This window comes from Centroberyx gerrardi, unplaced genomic scaffold (assembly GCF_048128805.1).
Source record: "Centroberyx gerrardi isolate f3 unplaced genomic scaffold, fCenGer3.hap1.cur.20231027 Scaffold_574, whole genome shotgun sequence".
NCBI classification, from domain to species: Eukaryota; Metazoa; Chordata; class Actinopteri; order Beryciformes; family Berycidae; genus Centroberyx; species Centroberyx gerrardi.
The window spans coordinates 1-17,920 of NW_027605395.1; the positions used below are offsets into that span (position 1 = coordinate 1).

At 41.3% G+C, this 17,920-nt stretch overlaps 2 protein-coding genes across 2 annotated transcripts; both read left to right on the top strand.

The window, feature by feature from the left end:
- Positions 1-614: 614 nt before the first annotated feature.
- LOC144538462 (atrial natriuretic peptide receptor 2-like) lies at positions 615-11,049 on the top strand (the record flags this gene model as incomplete). Its single annotated transcript, XM_078282515.1, has 12 exons — positions 615-719; positions 4,597-4,668; positions 4,953-5,124; positions 5,801-5,953; positions 6,274-6,448; positions 7,746-7,889; positions 8,233-8,356; positions 8,952-9,020; positions 9,146-9,320; positions 9,976-10,074; positions 10,393-10,484; positions 10,996-11,049. Coding segments are annotated over 12 exons (1,434 nt in total), but the record flags the coding sequence as incomplete, so codon positions are not given.
- Positions 11,050-17,078: 6,029 nt separating this feature from the next.
- On the top strand, positions 17,079-17,915 carry LOC144538463 (trace amine-associated receptor 1-like; the record flags this gene model as incomplete). Its single annotated transcript, XM_078282516.1, has 1 exon — positions 17,079-17,915. A coding segment is annotated over exon 1 (837 nt), but the record flags the coding sequence as incomplete, so codon positions are not given.
- Positions 17,916-17,920: the final 5 nt, after the last annotated feature.

The following is a 17,920-nucleotide window of genomic DNA, read 5'->3' on the forward strand; positions in this document are numbered from 1 at the left end:
GAGCTGAAACAGGTGAGAGGGAATTATCAAAAGACAAGGCAAAGCTTGAAAAAGTACCTCTGAGTATGCGATGTGTACTTTTACAAGTAACTGTTCTCTCACAAGCGTTGCTTTACTGTGTGCGCATGTTTGTGTGAATGCATGTGCCTAAGTGTATTTGTGTGTTTGCTTGCACACACTTGTGTATACATGCATGCTTTGGTTTTCAGGGATGTAGTGGACGGTAAACCAACCTAAACTCTGTTCAACCAGCTTTTAAGTATCAAAAGAAAAGTAGAAAAGTATCAAAATGAGCTATATAAAGGGAGAAGGGAAAAAGCATGAATTATTTTTTTATTTTTATTTTTATTTTTTGGGGGGTTTTATTTGTGGTTGTTTGCCGTATTATCACCAACTCCAACACAAAATCACTTTTAAAATGCACTGTCTGTATTTATTATTATTATATGACTTTTTCATTTCTGTTTTAATGTTTGTATTTTTAACTTTGTTGACTTATTTTATGTGAAGCACTTTGTAACGATGTTTTGTTAAGTGCCATATACATTTAGTTTATTATTATTATCAGGGTTTACTAACCTCTTTATTTACCACTACATCACTGTTTGTTTTAGTGCAGAGACTTGAGCCATCCAAACATCTGCAGCTTCATTGGTGCTTGCCTGGAGACCCCACAGCTCTTTCTTATTATCGAGTATTGCCCTAAAGGGAGCCTGCAGGTAACCCCTCTATCTCTCTCTCTCTCTCTCTCTCTCTCTCTCTCTCACTCTCTCTCACTCGCCTACCTGGAGCATCTATGCTACACACACGTTCATGCTTTTTACCTATCAAAGGATGTCGCTACATTGATAATCTCCTTTGTAATGTCTGCACATGTAACCGCCTGCCTGAAAAAATAATTAAACCCATCAATGGTGAAGGCAGAAACTACAATTTGACCAGCCTAAGTTTAAGTGAGCGGGTCAACATTTTCCAGTAAAACACAGCAAAAACATCTAAACATATTTAAAGCCACATAGGTTTTATAAGTTGACATTTTGTTTTGTTTTGTTTGTTTTCAGAAAAGTAATGCACTTGTTGGGTGAACATACATTAGTAAGATTATATGTCAGATTCTTGGCAATATTGATAGTGACATTGCTCTGCTTGTTGCTTTCAAAGTAAATGTTGTGGTTCGGGCATCTGACCAATTGAGGTCAACTTTGGCAGGAGAGCTTCGTTCCAAATTGTCAATCAGCTGTGTGCTGATTGCCGCTGGGTGGGAAGGGGAGGGAGGGGAGAAGGGGGCTAAGTGCGTTCGTCTTCTTGTTTTTCTTCAAACATACCTACTGCGGCTTTAAGTACAAATGAGTGGATTCATATTTATTCACAAAAATCCCATTCTCTTTGTAAACAAGCGTGTTTAATGTCAAGTGCAATGAAAGGTTTAAATTGTTCTTAGTGCAAATGGTGAGGCTAGAAAGAAGCCTTTGCTCTTTAATTCTGAGGGACTGACACCAAAACTTGACGTTTATGGTTGATGTTTTAGATAGCTGAAAGTTTTTCTGCTTGTCCAGAATATGACAGCATTGACAAAACTTGAAAAAACTTGGCAGGGGAATTACCAGCTCATAAATGCGAGTATAACAGTTTACATAACTTACAGTTGATGTTACAGTCGGTGTTTGGCTATGAGTTGTATTGTGGGCTTGGGCTACATCAGTAATGATAGGGCCACTTCATCAACAGCAGACGTCCATTTTTGATGATGGAGTAGCAGGTAAAATGGCCTCCGCGTTCCCTCGCTCCCTCCCGTCCTCCACTCCGTTCCTCCCCTCATTTCCTCCAAGTTACTTCCTGGTAGGAGAGGAGTGATAGTGAGGGAGGGGAGGAAAGGAGGAAAAGTGAAAAAGCTTTTGGATTCACCCCAAGTGAGGTCATTGACTGAATCTCATTAGTGAACGTTTTACATTCCCTCCTCACTCTGCACTCGGTGGGAATCCCCTGCAACACCCAGATGTGTTAACACATCATTTTGGAGTGCCGACCCATTTCATATCAATGTTCCCTCCTCTGTTCAGGTGCAGACTCCAGCCAATTTCTTGATTTGGATTTCCCATAATTCTTTGCGAATTAAGTATAAAATGGCCTAAAATGTTGAATATTTTGTTGACTAATGGCGAACATAGATGGAGACAAAACTATATATACATGTAAGTGATTTTAATCTTAATCCCTTTTAAAGTATATTTTATTCAAATTGTTGACATACACAAACAGGTGACAGATGATGATGAATAGCAAAGATTCTTTTATAGTGTTAATATCCCAAATGTTTAAAACAGGGTACATGTCATCTCCAAGACCAACGCCGCTACACGAACAACAGTGTTCTCCATGGCAACAGAAGATAAAGTGGCACCGTTATGATGCTGTTCCATTCCCGTTTTTACACCGGTTCACCTCTCCTCCGTACGAGTGTCCCTCTACATGACGTACATAATACATCACACGGAGGCTGCCTCTCAGAGTGGAGTGAGGGCTTAAAGTTTACACACTCCTGAAATGAGATTCAGCAACCAGGACTATCACTCACAGCAGCTGCGCGCCTGGGAATAAGACACACCTGCTCATCATTACTCTGACTGATCTACTCTGCCCTACATCAGTTGCATCAGTCTCTCCTCAGCCCAGAGAGCGTGGAGCCGCAGACTGAAGACTGCTGAGGAACGACCAGGATGGTGAGAGCAGTGGTGGGGAATGGCACGGGCAATATAGGCAGTCGGCTCGAGCGGCAGCTGGCTAGAGGCACCATAGTGCTGTTTTATTTATTATTATAAGATTCGTTTCAAAGTAGTTCCCTTCATGCGCTCGTGCCATTCGCCCCATCAACTGTGTCCACCTCCTCCTCCCACTCACTGCTGCCTTCTGTGCGGACAGGAGCGCGCTGTCAACTCGAGGGATGGAGGAGGGGCGTGTCAAAAAGCATTGTGCTGTACAGGTTATATCAAAAGTGGTCAAAACACAACATGCAAGCAGGGAACCAAATGCAACCCCCGCCTCAGTCACTCAGTTCCAAAAGGAGCAAAAAGTAACCTTGAAATTACTCCATATGCACAGTGAGTGGAAAAGACCTATATTTACACCATTAATTAGCGCAAATCTTCATTACAGCAGAAAACGTTTGGTCACTGAATAAGCTTATTTTATGATATGCTATTGCCAGGCCAGTGTGCTGTCCATGGTTCTGATTCAATCTAGACTGTTTATGTGGATATGTAAATGGAAGTAGCCTAATTTGTAGCTTGGATTAGGAATGGTCAGTCTGATCTGATGTTTTCTGACTGACTACTTGTGCACTCTGTATTTTGTGTGAATGATAAACAGTAACAAAACATAGGGTATATAAAAACATGACAGATTGAGTGAGTGCGCTGTTACGCATGCACTCACCTCTCATTTCCTCTTATTCCTTGCAGTATTACATAGAATGAAATAATAGGAAATAACATTTAAGTTTACGATTAGCTAAATGTTAAAAAATATATCTACAACAAGCTCGGTCCACTAAATCCTTCTTGGAATGTGTTTTTTATGTACGTCTCCTCTCCTCTTACTCACCCGACCCACTCTCACCACACACTGTTTTGCGCACACATACGAACTGCTTTATACAAGACAGTCTCCTGTGCCTCGTTCCTTGAACACTTGGCCACCTGTCTTTGTTTACCTCCCTGGAGCGATGGTGGCGGGGAATGAGCCATGCTTTGGCTTCTGCTGCTCCCGTTTTAGCCTTCATGCAGCTCACATGCAAGGACCATGATGAAGTCTCCCCTGCACACTGTTTTGTGAAGCTGTTGTTTGAATCAAATTTGTGCACTGATGGCAGCCAAGTCGAGGATGTTGTAAAACCAGCAAGCGATAAGACCTAGACCTAGAGAACAGCAACAAAATTGATGGAAACATCAGTGCTGATCACAAATGAATATACAATGCATACATGTATATAATTGCACAAGTTTATTATGTTATCATACATACACCTTAGTGCAGTTGTGCATCACAGTCTGTTTTTTTCTTTTGGTCAGGACCAGTGGATCAGGATGCATTATGCTTAAACTTGAAATATGTATTTTATTTATTTGTATTTTTTTATTTTGTTATAGCACTTGACTGTCAGTGTTTAGGTAGGTTACACGTGCAGATATGCAGACGTTACTAAGGAGATAACTATCAATGTGGCAACATCCTCTAATGTGTAAATGCATGAATGCATACAAAATAAATCTAGTGTAGCCTAAGTGTAGTTCAGGCATCCTTTACACACTAAGACAATGCTAAATGTCTCTCCTAAATGAGAGACATTACGCCAATGACACCTGCGCTACATATGTCTACTTTGTAAGTTTATGTAAAATTTTGGTACTGGTTCCAGGTACTGGTTCTCTAATGATGGTTATTTCTGTCATACATACACACATACACAGTCCGGTCACACATAGTGTATAGCACATTCAGAGAGAGAGAGAAAGAGAGAGAACTATACCCCTGAACTTCCCAAGGTGCATGTTAACTGTACATGACCTCACCTTTTACTACCCGCTTCTCTGACTCCAGGACATTTTAAAGAATAGCTCCATCAAACTTGACTGGAGCTTCAAATATTCCCTGATGCTGGACATTGTAAAGGTATGAATGTTTTTCCCATTTTTCATGCACTTTCATGTTTCCAAATTATACTCATGTCTTACCTCAATAAAAAATACAGGACTACAGCCTTGGCATTGTATATCACGTTTATATCACCTTTGAGACATTGTATATCACAAGATTGGATGTTTTTCAGATGTAATTACATTTCTACACCACTGAGCATCGATCAGAACCAGGGCCCTTGTCAATAATTGTTTGATACGAACATTGATGGTCCTTGACCCCATCTGTCTGGTGTGTGTGTGTGTGTTCATCCGTAGGGAATGGACTATCTGCACCGAAGTCCTCTGCATTCTCACGGTCACCTTTCCTCCTCAAATTGTGTGGTGGACAGTCGTTTTGTGCTGAAGGTGACTGACTATGGTCTGAGCCACCTCAGACAAACACCACCCAGCCTGGAGAGCTTGGACCCTTCCTCAGAGCAATGGACCAGTGAGTAGACAGGGACAGGGATGGATGGAGGTAGAGAAATAAACTAGGAAGATGAGCAGAGGAGAATAGAAGAGGGTGAGAAGGATAGAGGGCAAAAAGTAAAGCTAAGAGAATTATCATTGATCGGCAGTGTTTGCTTACATACTCAATAACTATCATACTCCAGTTCACAGTGTTGGTGTAATACAGAACATCAGCATGTAGGGATGGACGATTCCAGTCTGACTCCGACTCCTTGTAATGGAATTGATGGAATCGATTCTAAATTGCTTCTGATTCCAAATGAAAATCAACAAAAAAAATTCAACCAATGAGCTTCGAATTTCTCCTTCCCCCCTCCACACTTGTTGTGAAATGGATCAGACCAAGGCAATCGAACACAGATTAGTAAGGATAGGCCTAAATCTGAATGAATTAATTACAAATTTGTTTGGAGAAGTTTGGAGTTGAGATTGCAGCTGGAGTCGACTCCAATTCCGTTTATTAGTAGAATCGAATTAGAATTCTCAGAATCGACATGATGGAATTGAGAATCGACTCTTTTGGAGTCGACTCTCCATCATTATCACCATGTTAGTGTATTAGAGACTAAGAAAACGAGTCTGTTGCCTCTGTTTAAACAAAGAACTTGCTGTGTATTCTCTCCCGTCTCCCTTGTTGCTGCGTCTCTCCCCAGCCTTGCTGTGGCGGGCCCCAGAGCTGTTGAGGGGCAACATGCCTCCTTCTGGCACCCAAAGAGGTGACGTTTACAGCTTTGGTATCATTGTTCAAGAAGTGGTCTACCGCTGTGGCCCCTTCTATATCCCCAACTGCAAGCTCACGGCACAAGGTGGGCCTGATATTTGTGTGTGTGTGTCTTTTTGTTTGCTCCCTTGTGGCATTGTTGATGTGTGTTTGTGTGCAATGATGGGAATATGTGAAGTGTCATGCAGGGTGGCGGCAGTAGTGTGCATATATGCATGTGCGTGTATTTGTGTGTCTTCTCTAGTTTCTCTGTCTCTCTCTTTCTCACCCACTTCCTTTCTTACACAGCTATATGTGCACACATGCACACTCACAAACAAATGCTTCCACATGCACATACTCCACAGTATTTACAGCATTTCCCTGTCCTCCTGTTTCTTTTATCCCTTCCCCCACCTTCCACAGAGATAGTGGAGCGGGTGAAGGCAGGTGGCTGCAGTCCTCTGCGGCCCCACACAGACAGGAGCCAGTGTCCAGAGAGCGTGGAGAATCTAATGACTTCTTGCTGGAGCGAGCGGCACGCTGACAGACCCGACTTCTCCTCCCTCCGCCTCGCCGTCAAGAGGCTCTGCCCCACTGGGTACGGAACTAGGAATCACACCTTATAAAGTTTTATTCCCTGTTGAACATTTTTGGGTCTGTTTCACAAATCTCTCTTGCCAGGCTCAATAAAGAAACATTCCAGTACATTAACTCCTGGAGAAATTCTGGACTTTACAAGTGCAGATTCTGTACAGTCCCACAGTGCTTTCATGGCGATGATAAATACAGTGGTTCTTTCTGTATATAAGAAGAGGATTGTGGGAGTTTACAGCACACGCGTGCAGTTTCATAGTTAGAGTTACATTTTCATAATAATTTAACTTTTATCTCCTTTTATTAATTGGATACAGTTCAGTAAAGAGCAGATATGATTTTTTAGAAACAAGTCTCACAAGATGTACACTGTGAAAAAGTTTGTCACAGATAAAGAGGAAAAATGTCTCACTCTTGACTTAATTGACTGACTTTGACCTGAATTTGACCTGAGTTTGCCTTTTGATGGAAAAACACAGAACTGTTCTCTAATCTGGATAAGAGCAAGAACACACTGTATGTTCCTTCTTTTTTGGTTATTTCTTTTTTTTTTACCAAAGCTACCACGCTGAAATAAGGTTCAAAACTGTTAAAGTGGCCCAGTCCTTGGCTACACTTGTCAAACTTATGAAGTGTGATTATGCTTCCTGTAATAAAGGAGCTGTGAGTGGTCCTATTGAGTGTGTAATTAAGTACAACAGACACAGGAGGAGGCTCCTTAATACAAGTTAGCAATGATAACTCTTAATAGGGCAACATGCAAGGACAGACATGACAGTTTTAAAGAAAGAGAGAGAGAGAGGGGGTAGAAAGAAAGGGAGGGAGAGAGAGAGAGAGAAAGAGAGAGAGGGGGAAATGTGTGTTGGGAGAGATAGTGAGATGCGATATAGAGAAAGTGAGATCGAATGGAAAGAAGAGAAAGCAAAATATAAGTATACAAATACTACTCAAACAATCCGACACCTAATTTTGAAGTGATTTCATGTCACAGTGAATATTCATAAAATATATCATAAAACATCAGGTCATCATCCTCTCTCTTGTTTCTCTCTCTCTCTCTCTCTCTCTCTCTCTCTCGCTCTCTCTCTCTCTCTCTCTCTCTCTCTCTCTTTCTTTGCCGGACAAAGAAAGAGAGTGAAACTTCTTTCTTTGCTCCTTGTGAAACTCTTCAGTCTTTGTCTTTTGATTCAACCTTTGCCCTCTTGTTTTATTTATAAACTAAACAATTAGACAGCAAAACCATTCTGGATAAATAAATGCTTTTTTGTGTTCATGCTTGCATGTGTGTTTGTGTTTGTTAGTGGAAGCGACAACATTCTGGACAACCTTTTGTCTCGTCTGGAGCAGTATGCCACCAACCTGGAGGAGGTGGTGAGCGAGCGCACTGCCCAGTTTCTGGAGGAGAAGAGGCGTGCCGAGGGCCTACTCACCCAGATGTTGCCACGGTGATAAAAATAAATATGGATTTTTTTTTTTTTCTGTGTGAGGCTCTGGATCATCCTCTCTCTTGTTTCTCTCTCTCTCTCTCTTTCTTTGCCACACAAAGAAAGAGAGTGAAACTTCTTTCTTTGCTCCTTTATCATATATTTATTCAAATCTGTCTTGCATGCCTCTTTTTCTGTCTTTGTCTGCCTAGAGCATAACCTTGGCCTCTATCTCTTATTCTTTCCTTTTCCATCTAATGATCTTATTATTATATATATGATATTATTATAAACATTTAAGGATTGTTCCTTGCACTTCTTCCATATGGGAGTTTGTTTGCTCACGCTCTCCCTGTATTTTTAGATCTGTGGCTGCGCAGCTCATTGCTGGGAAGACGGTGCAGGCAGAAACCTACAACTGTGTCACCATCTATTTCAGTGACATAGAGGGATTCACAGCCATGTCGGCCAGAATCACACCTATGCAGGTGACCAGCTGACTCCAGACTTGTAGGGCAAATACCTTTCTGTGAAAAAGATGAAAAGGTCTAAATAATAAAATAGAACAAAAAGAAAGTCTCAAGTCATTCAAACAGGTTGAACTAGTCCCATTTACTGGGACCCCATGTTGTACAATTATATTAACAAAAACCTTCAAATGTATGGGAAAGTCAACAGACAACATGGGATCAGCGTAGGCTACTATGTGTCTTTGTGGCTGCAGCTGCTGTGAAGCACAGCAGGCAATGGCTTGAAGCCTCATTTGGGTGTTAATGGTAATATTGGGTGACAAACAGTTATTATTATTCAGTTATATTCAGTGTAAAATACTAGGGAAGACCTGATAAGGGTGCTTGATAGGCTTAAAGGTTAAGTTAAGGTAAAGGGGAAACTAGAGAAAAGGATTAGTATTAATAAATATGGGGTAGAACAGTTGGAGTTTATAAGAATTGTTTATACTTGTGAGCATGCATGCATGCAAGTCCATAAATATACATTATGCACTTGTACATATATGCATCTGTATGTGTACCAATGTTTTATATAAAACAAATTGTGTTAAAATACGTTTCTTTCCTTCAGGTGGTAAATCTACTGAATGACTTGTATACATATTTTGACAATATCATTGACAACTATGATGTTTACAAGGTAAACTAACAATTTTCTGCTGAAATGCTCTACCATACATTCCATAAAAAAAATGACAATTCTGAACAATGAACAAAAGATCTCAACTTCTAAGTTTAGAATGTATTTCTGTCCTTGTTTTCCAGGTAGAGACCATTGGAGACGCCTACATGGTAGTGTCTGGTTTACCTATCAGAAATGGGGATGATCATGCTAAAGAGATTGCCCGAATGTCTCTAGCAATACTAGAGGGTCTGAGGCAGTACCAGAGCCCACATGTGCCACATCAGCAGCTCAAGGTTCGCATTGGCTTACATTCAGGTAATAAATAAACTCCAAAAGCATTAATCAGATTTGTCTCATTACTCATGTAATGAATATGAACATATTGAGAATAAATGTACAATACAGATTTTATTTTTGCATCAAGGCTCTGTTTCATATCACTCCCTGCACAGCATCATTTAAAGCCAAGCCAAAAGTGAGAGCAGGGAGAGATCAATTGATTAAATCATTCTCAATTGATCAATTAAGATCAACCCCCTGTGGGGAACCATAACGAAACAGAGCCAACTCTTGGATGCTGAGGTGGTGATGGGGTGAGAGAAGCAGCAGCAACAGTGGCAGCAGGGCGAACAGCAGGAGAGAATGAGCAAGTATGTGCTCTGATGCACATGAGCAAGTGAGTTTGACAGCTTAAATAGACCGCCCAATCGGCAATGGCAATAACCGAGCTCCGCTGACACATCAACTGATCCAGAGCTGTTGCACCGACCCTGGTGGGCTGCCTCATCTAGCTTTGCAGGCTTCTCTTCATTTATTTCTATCAACGAAATACGCTGCCTTCCAGATATGTAAAACGACAAAAACCTAATATACTAACGCTACACTTGAAACATTAACGATAGAAAAGGAAATCATCATGGCTATCTGTAAACAAAGCGTCATTCTCTGCTTGTTATTCTGCTGTTGTCAGGACCTTGCGTAGCAGGTGTGGTTGGTCTGAAAATGCCCCGCTACTGTTTGTTTGGGGATACGGTCAACACTGCATCAAGGATGGAGTCGCATGGATCACGTATGCAGCCTCCATCATATTTTTATTCACAATACACTTTCCTGTCAACATTTGATTAGATAAGTGGATAAACAAAAGACATGGGAATTTGCCTTGATCCTTTAATGACAGATGACAGTTTCCTCTGTATTTAATGCCAACTTTAGAAACTACTTAGTTAGCATTGCAGCTAATTAAGTAGCTAAGCAGTTGGGTAGGTAAGAACCTTAGGTAGTTAGATAGTTATGTAGGCAGGCAGACATGTAGGCAGGTAGTTGTATGTTTGCATGTTGTTAGGTCTCCAACAGCAGTAATGACAGTTTCCTATTTGATTCTCAGCACTAAAGATCCATGTGAGCAGCTGCACCAAAGCTCTTCTGGACACATTCAGCACATTCCACTGTGAGCTGAGAGGAGACATCACCATGAAGGTACAGTGAGGGCCTTGTCTGAAAGTTTGGGGATTTTTGGAGCTATATATTGCGTTTCTGGCACTTCCGTGGCATCTGTGGTTTGAGACCTCTCCACCGTGGTTGTCAGCTTCTTGGTGCTACTGTAGAAAAATAAAATGACTGCGTTAAGATGGGGTGTAATGCAGTCACACTAAAAATACCATTTGCGCATTCAACAGAAGACTTCCTCTTAATTTAATTTTAAGACATATGTACAGATCTTAGCTTTGTCACTTGCTATTGGAGACAAACCAAATGGAACCAAGTTGAACAAAAAAGCTTATTCCTTTTCTCAATTGGTTTGATTTTAGGAAGATAAACAAGGACTTTACACAACATTCTTGTAAAAGATGTAATTTTAGTTGACATGTTTAGCCGAAATGTGAGATGAAAATATTTTGGGGTTTGGACAGCTTGTTATTGATGATAATATCCCTCTGTCACATTGATCATTTTCTCTCTCTCTCTCCCTCTCTCTCTCTCTCTCCAGGGGAAAGGACTTGTGAGGACATTTTGGCTTTTGGGAGAGGAACTGGGAGAGTAAAAATGTTCTATTTTATCTAAGAAATGTAATCGTGTGTGTCTTGTGCCTTAACATGATTGACATGTATTTTTTCATTGCCATTTACTTTGATTATTGTTGATTCTGTGGCTATAAAAGTTATATGTAAGGTTCGTGGAGCAAATATTTCTCAAGCAACTTATTTATGACAAAGCAAGTGCTCCAGCTTTGTTGCACTTGGATTTTTGGTGTCTCTCCCAGCATGATGTCTGAGACTCCAATATGAGTACACACCATCAAAGAGGCAACTTAATTCACCAGTTAATTGTATACATTATGCAGATGCCAACTCAAAGACAACTTATTTCTGTGTGTTTTATCATTCTGTAACCTGAAACTCATTTCTAAAAGGATGCTACCAAACTAAACCAAACTAAAAAGTAAATGTGACCATGCAGGGATTCAGGAGCTGGTGGAAGGATAATCATTTTGTGTTCTATGCAGTATAGTTTTCAAAGTATTTTGGTGTGCATAATGATGCTGAATAGGTGTACTTTCCCACAATAAATTAAACAATGAACAATAAGCAATTAAACAATGAACAATCACTGCTAAAAGCTTGTTACGCTCTCTGTTAATTAGAGTCTAACAAAAGACATTTAGTGATGTAGATCTCACCAGTCTTGAACGTTTCACTTTTATGAATAAATAAATAATCAACCCACAATGCTTTCCAGATTCATGTCGCTCTGGTTATTGTAGGCTTATATGATGGGGCACAAACTAGGTGAAAGAAATGGATTTTTGTCAGCGGTATTGAACTGGATTGAATGATCGATCGGAAAGTAATTTAGTTTACAGTAGTTATCAGACACTACGTTCTGCATTATAATAGCTGCTGGTGCAGTGATAAAAAGAAAGGCTAAAGAAGTAAAAAACCTTCCTTTTCTGGTTCTGAAAAGTATTCTTTATGACTCCTTATAAGAATTGACAGATGTCCTTTCATTATTCTAAGCAAGATCTTTAGGCGACAAGCATGTAAGTAACGGAAATTGTATTTTCCAGATTTCAGACCCCTTGTTTGGTCTGCTGCCTGTCGGCTACTTAGCAGAGTACAATCATTCATTACAGCTGCTGGTTCAGAGGGTTGTCCTGCACTCTGGCCTGTCCTGAGCCAGAGCGAACATGAAATGAGGTGCAGATGGTCTGAAGAGCGGCCCGAGGCGACCCTTCCCTGGTGCTCCAGTGATTTACACCTCTCTCAAGCAATGCTCCAAGGGAAGATCCATCTTATCTGACTGATAGGCATACCTGTTCTTCACAGAAGTGATGGGTCATTCAAAAGGAGCTATTTAAAGATAACAAAAGGTAGATTGTGTGATAGGCCAAGAGCAATGCCTCTGTGAGCACAGTGATCAATCATGTTTGGTTGTTTTTGGTGAGCACGGTCAACCTGAGGGAAGGAAATATTCTAATTTACTGCGTAAGCCTGTGCCGCCATTCTCAAGAGCCATGTCAAGTCGAGTCATGTTGTGGTAATTTACGGGGAAGCCACTCATCTTGTCTGAAAAAGCCTCTAATTTGTCATAGATTGTCCAAACTTGTGAAAATCCAAAATACATTAAATAAACTTTAATGAGATTTTGTAATATAAAATACATAATCCGGTTAGTCAGAGTGATAGTATAATTATTTTATTTCAATCAAAAGTTCATACCAAGTTCTAATCGCATTCGTCAGTAGCGTACTGCTGATAATGAAATGTGTAATCATGTTAGAGAGGTCGCTCTATTTGCCCCTTAGTAAATGCAACAAAGACCGGGAATCAACCTCTGCTCACTGCTCTTCCTGGTACAAAAGAGCAGATGTGCAGCCGGTCTACCCTGTCTGTCGAGCACACTTGCATTACACATATGAATGACTGGTCTGGAAAAACACTAGTCATAGGGCCAATGTTCCTTTTATTGCGTCCTTCATTAAAAATCCCCCCATGTTTAATTAGAACGCATCCGCCACACTTGAGATACGTCTGTCTCTGGCTGTGGCCCAAGGTATTCAGGCTAGGCAGCATTTGGCTGTGCTCTAATGCACACTGAGTCACATGAAAGGGAACGATCAGAGCTGTTAAGGGTATATACACTGTAGGAAGTGTCAGTTGCACCAATTACAACATTAAAATCAGATCAGCTTTTTAAATAAATATGTTACTTTATCGTCATGAATACTCCAAATAGAAGCTGTTACACTGCAAGTGTCCAGATGTAATTTGTTGTCTCAATTGTGTTGAGTGAAGTTATTACTTTTATGAGTGTAATTTATTTCAGTGAGATGATCTGGGATAGAACCAGAAGTGCACTTAAGTCACTGTCTCCTCTGGTGTTTTAACCTGACTGGTAGTAAAAGGTTGCAGCCTTGCAGTTGCGGCTCTATTCCGTATGCTCTCTTCTTTTCACTGAAATATGTCTGCTTCCATATTTCATACGTGTCAAAGCACAGCCAAAACTTCACTGTGCTTTTAAGTTCATGTAATACACAACTGTACACTTCAAAGTGAGAATTTGGAATAAAGGATATGGTTACAAGATAAAACTGCATTGTTTTCTAATCTTCAGGGAATGGGAGTGGCAGTTTAATGCCTGATACTTTCAATGAGACTATTCTATATGAACCCTAATATCATCAAGCACTGATGGCAGAATATTGCAGATGATCGTTTGCATTAGTTCTACAATTCATTGGATCCTATGCACACACGCATGTTGACACAAATACACCCACACACAAACACAACTTGCTATTTATTGAGTTGGATGGCAGGGGACCGCTTCTTGTTACTGTGATTATTGTTGCATTCGTTCATTACAGCCCGCTTTCCACCTCTCCCATCCGTCTCATCACTATGTAAAATCAAGCGAATGTGAAGGATCATAGACCTGCAGTATGATACAGACATGAGGACAGAGGATCATCTCTCTTCTTTACAGGTGAGTGGCATTTTCTCCTATAGCCTGTGATGTGAACTGCATTTTTTTTTTATAATCAGAAGGAAACCTGGAAATCATAGTTAAAATAAAACCACATTTGAAACACATCATTTTTAACTGCTCATGATAGAAACAGATGGAGATGTAGCAGTAAGGATTCTGCTGAATATTTTGATGATGCATTAAATGTGGCTGTTTCAGGGTGGTAAGAGTGAAAATACAAGAATTACCCTTTGCACTTACCATATGTTATAAACGAAACAACATTTTGGAACCTTATCATTTGATATTTTGCAGTACATTTTGCAGTCAATGTGCAAGTTCATAACTGTAGCCTACTACCAATATTGCTGCAAAAAAAAAAAAAGATATAATCACATGCTTTTAATCTACTGTGAGACTAATAAATGGGCCTTGCCTGTGAACACCATTATGCTATAAAACACATTATTATTATCTGGCATCAGCTATGATGAACATGAATTAAGTTTTATATGCACCGAATTACAGTTTATAAGCTTGACAAGAGGGCACGGATAAAAAGCTCTCACACTATGAAAATTGCAGAGCAGAAGACCAGTAATTGTTTCATATTGATAAATATATTGCTTCATGATTTGCCTTAAAGTTGTAATTTCTGTCTATTGGCAGTATGAAGCACCGGATTGAGTCTAATGAGCTGATTATTTGGATAATGGCAGAAAATGGGGTTTGTACAAAATAACAGGCTCTAATGCAATCATATGGTTCCTGCAGACGTGATCCTTCTCACATTAACACAAAGATTAGAGGGATGTACAAGAAATTATTGTTGTCAGAAGTAGCAGTGATTAGATAAGGAGAAACTCAGGAGATTTCCAAAATTTGCTTTGCACTCTCTCAGATGGTAGAGACTTTGGAACTTTTTGCTGCTGCTCTGATACTCCACACTAATGGACTTTAATGAGCATAGTGCGATGGTCTGTTGAGTGTTATGTGCCTCGGATCACCAGCAAATGAAAGCAAGCAATTGACCATGAAGAGTTTTGAAAGGTTACACCAGGGAAGCCATGACGGCACTAAAAACACAATGACAAAGTGAGAGATTTTATGCACATCCACTTGAGAGAGATCATTCCAAGCTGAAATAAAGCAACAGCGTACTGATGGCATGTGTGTGACTGCACATCTGCAGGAACAGTTTGACAGACAGAAAAGCAAGCAGGCAGGCAAACAGACAGAAAGGCATACAGACACGGCAGTCTGCTGTTACTGAGACGCACTACGCTGGAGCGTTCAATAAGGGAGGTCAGGACGGGAGCCTGGGGGCGGACGTTGGCCTGTTTGTGGTGTTGGAACACGCTCACGGTAAACACACATATTTCTCTAATGATGCTGCTGCATTTCTGACCGGGTCATGATCTTTGACTCTTTGTCCTACGCCGCCTGCCAGGGCCATCGTGTCCTGGCAAGAGCAAGCCAACAGATAGTCCTTACTGAGATTTTATTTGTCTGGATAGAATCCATTTATGGTTGTTGAATTCAAAATAGACCATACTCACACCATTTTCCGGTATTTTTTCTCTACCTTTCAGAGAAGTCCAATATTTTGACTTTACGAACTGAAATAAAACTTCTCTACAATGTAAACGTGGAGAGTGTGATAGTCTAATTTTATCTGCTGTTGTCATGATAATACCCTCAGTTATTAACAGCTAGACATTCTTAATTCTGTTTAGATTTCAAGTAGGTATCAGAGTGTGTCCTGACTTGCAGATGCAGTGTCAGTGTTAATACTAAAAGGTGTGATGTAACTGATAGAATTAGGTCAACTGACATGAGACCAAGGAAATATTTTCCCAGTCTTCCTCCTAACGTGAAACTAGAAAACTGCTTCCACTGATAATCAAAATGATTCAAATGTCTAAAGCCTTGATGATCATGATGACAAAAGCATTAATCAGAAGATTTTTAAGGATAGGTTTTACGGTTTTAAATCAGTTAAATCAGTCTTCTCTTGACAACATTGACATTGACGATCATGATGATAAGCTCCTACGGTTCAAAACCTGGTCTCCATGGCAGACGCATGGTGACGTTTTCACTCAGCATCACTTTCCATCACAACTGCGCAGTCCCTTTGGTGTTCATTAAAAACCCATTTTAAGTCAGCTAGAACCGTTCCTCTAGGCTTCCTCTCCTCCAGGTTTCGCACCACTGGCACCGGAAAAGTCGTATTGATTCTGTTCATCTGAGTCATTTTTATGCGTTCCGCTGTGTGATATCATGTGTGCAATGCCGCATGACTTGGATGAACATTTAGTGTTTAATTGTTCTCAGTAGGCAAAAACACATAGGCGAGATTCACTAAATCCCTAAATTCCTCACCAAAGAACATTCAAGAAACCTATAAGGTAATAAAATGCAACGCACGAGGCTCAGATTCTTAAATATCTTGTGTGTGTTTGTCACATTGTGTTACGTTGGTGACAAGTTCCCCTCCAACAGACCTGATGACAGTCGTCTCGGGGAGAATTCCTTTAAGGTCCGCAGGGAGATGGACCCAGAGAGCGGTCTTATAAAGTCTTGTCCTGTTTTACTTGACAGTTTTCCAAAACGGCTGCCTCCAAGCTCCAGCGCTCCAGGCATTATTTGACACTTCAGTTGTTTTTTTGCCTTGGTTCAGACTACACAATCAAAAAGTAATCATGTGTCATTCTCCACAAACTAGTGAGGACTGTGTAGATGAAAAGTGCATCTGGTTTTGCTCAGCACACCAAGCGGAGAGATGGCAGCCTAGATAAGACAGCAGCAGCAGCACTAGGTGTTGTTAGGCCCGTGGTCTCTATGGGCGATCTCAAAACAGTGATTCATATGTCAAACTAAAGCACACAGTTTAGAAATTAACTAATGAGGGATTTCCATGGAGCAGGAATTGGGTCTGAAACAAACAAAGAGGTCTGGGTGGTTTGTGTACCTTTTTGCCTGTTATTCTACCTTACAGGATTATAAGCAAACTGCTTTGAAATTCCTTGCTTACTGCAAAGTCAGGCCAAAACATGCATTAAAACTGTGTATCTGTGTGTTTTGACAGATTTTGATCAGACCATGGATAACAGCAGCTTGGACCTGCATGGGGATGCTAACACCTCTCTCCAGATTGAACTTCAGTCCTGCGCTACGCTGAGGAACCAGGCCTCCCGCATGTTCCTGTACGCCTTCCTCACTGTAGGCATTCTCTGCACGGTGGTGGGCAACTTCCTGGTGGTCCTGTCCATCGCCTACTTCAAGCAATTGCAGTCGCCCACCAACTCCTTCGTCATGTCGCTGGCGGTGGCTGACTGCCTCGTGGGCCTGGTAGTGATGCCCTACAGCATGATTCGGACGGTGGAGGGCTGCTGGTACTTCGGGGCCCTCTTCTGTCAGCTTCACTCCAGCCTAGACGTCATGCTCTGCACCGCCTCCATATTCCATCTCAGCTGCATCGCCTTCGACCGTTACTACGCCGTCTGCAACCCGCTAGTCTACTCCTTAAAGATGTCCCGGAGTCGGGTGGCGCTCCTCATCGTCGTGTGCTGGGCCGTCCCCATGCTCATCTCCTTCGGCCCCATCATGCTCGGCCTCCACATGGCCGGCGTGGACGTCCCGCTGCCGGACGATGTGTGCGTGTTCCTGGTCAACCGCATTTACGCCGTCATGGCTTCCCTGGTGGCCTTTTACTTGCCCATGGCTATCATGCTGGTGGCCTACTGGAAGATCTACAAGGCAGCCAAGCGGCAGGCCAGGCAGATCAGCGCCATGGAAAGCCAGATGAGCGCCGGGGTGAGCAAGGACTCCAGCAAGAAGCAAAGACACCGCAATGCGATGAGGCGGGAGAGAAAGGCGGCGAAAACCTTGGGCATCATCATGGGAGTTTTCCTGATATTCTGGTTGCCCTTCTTTACGGTCAA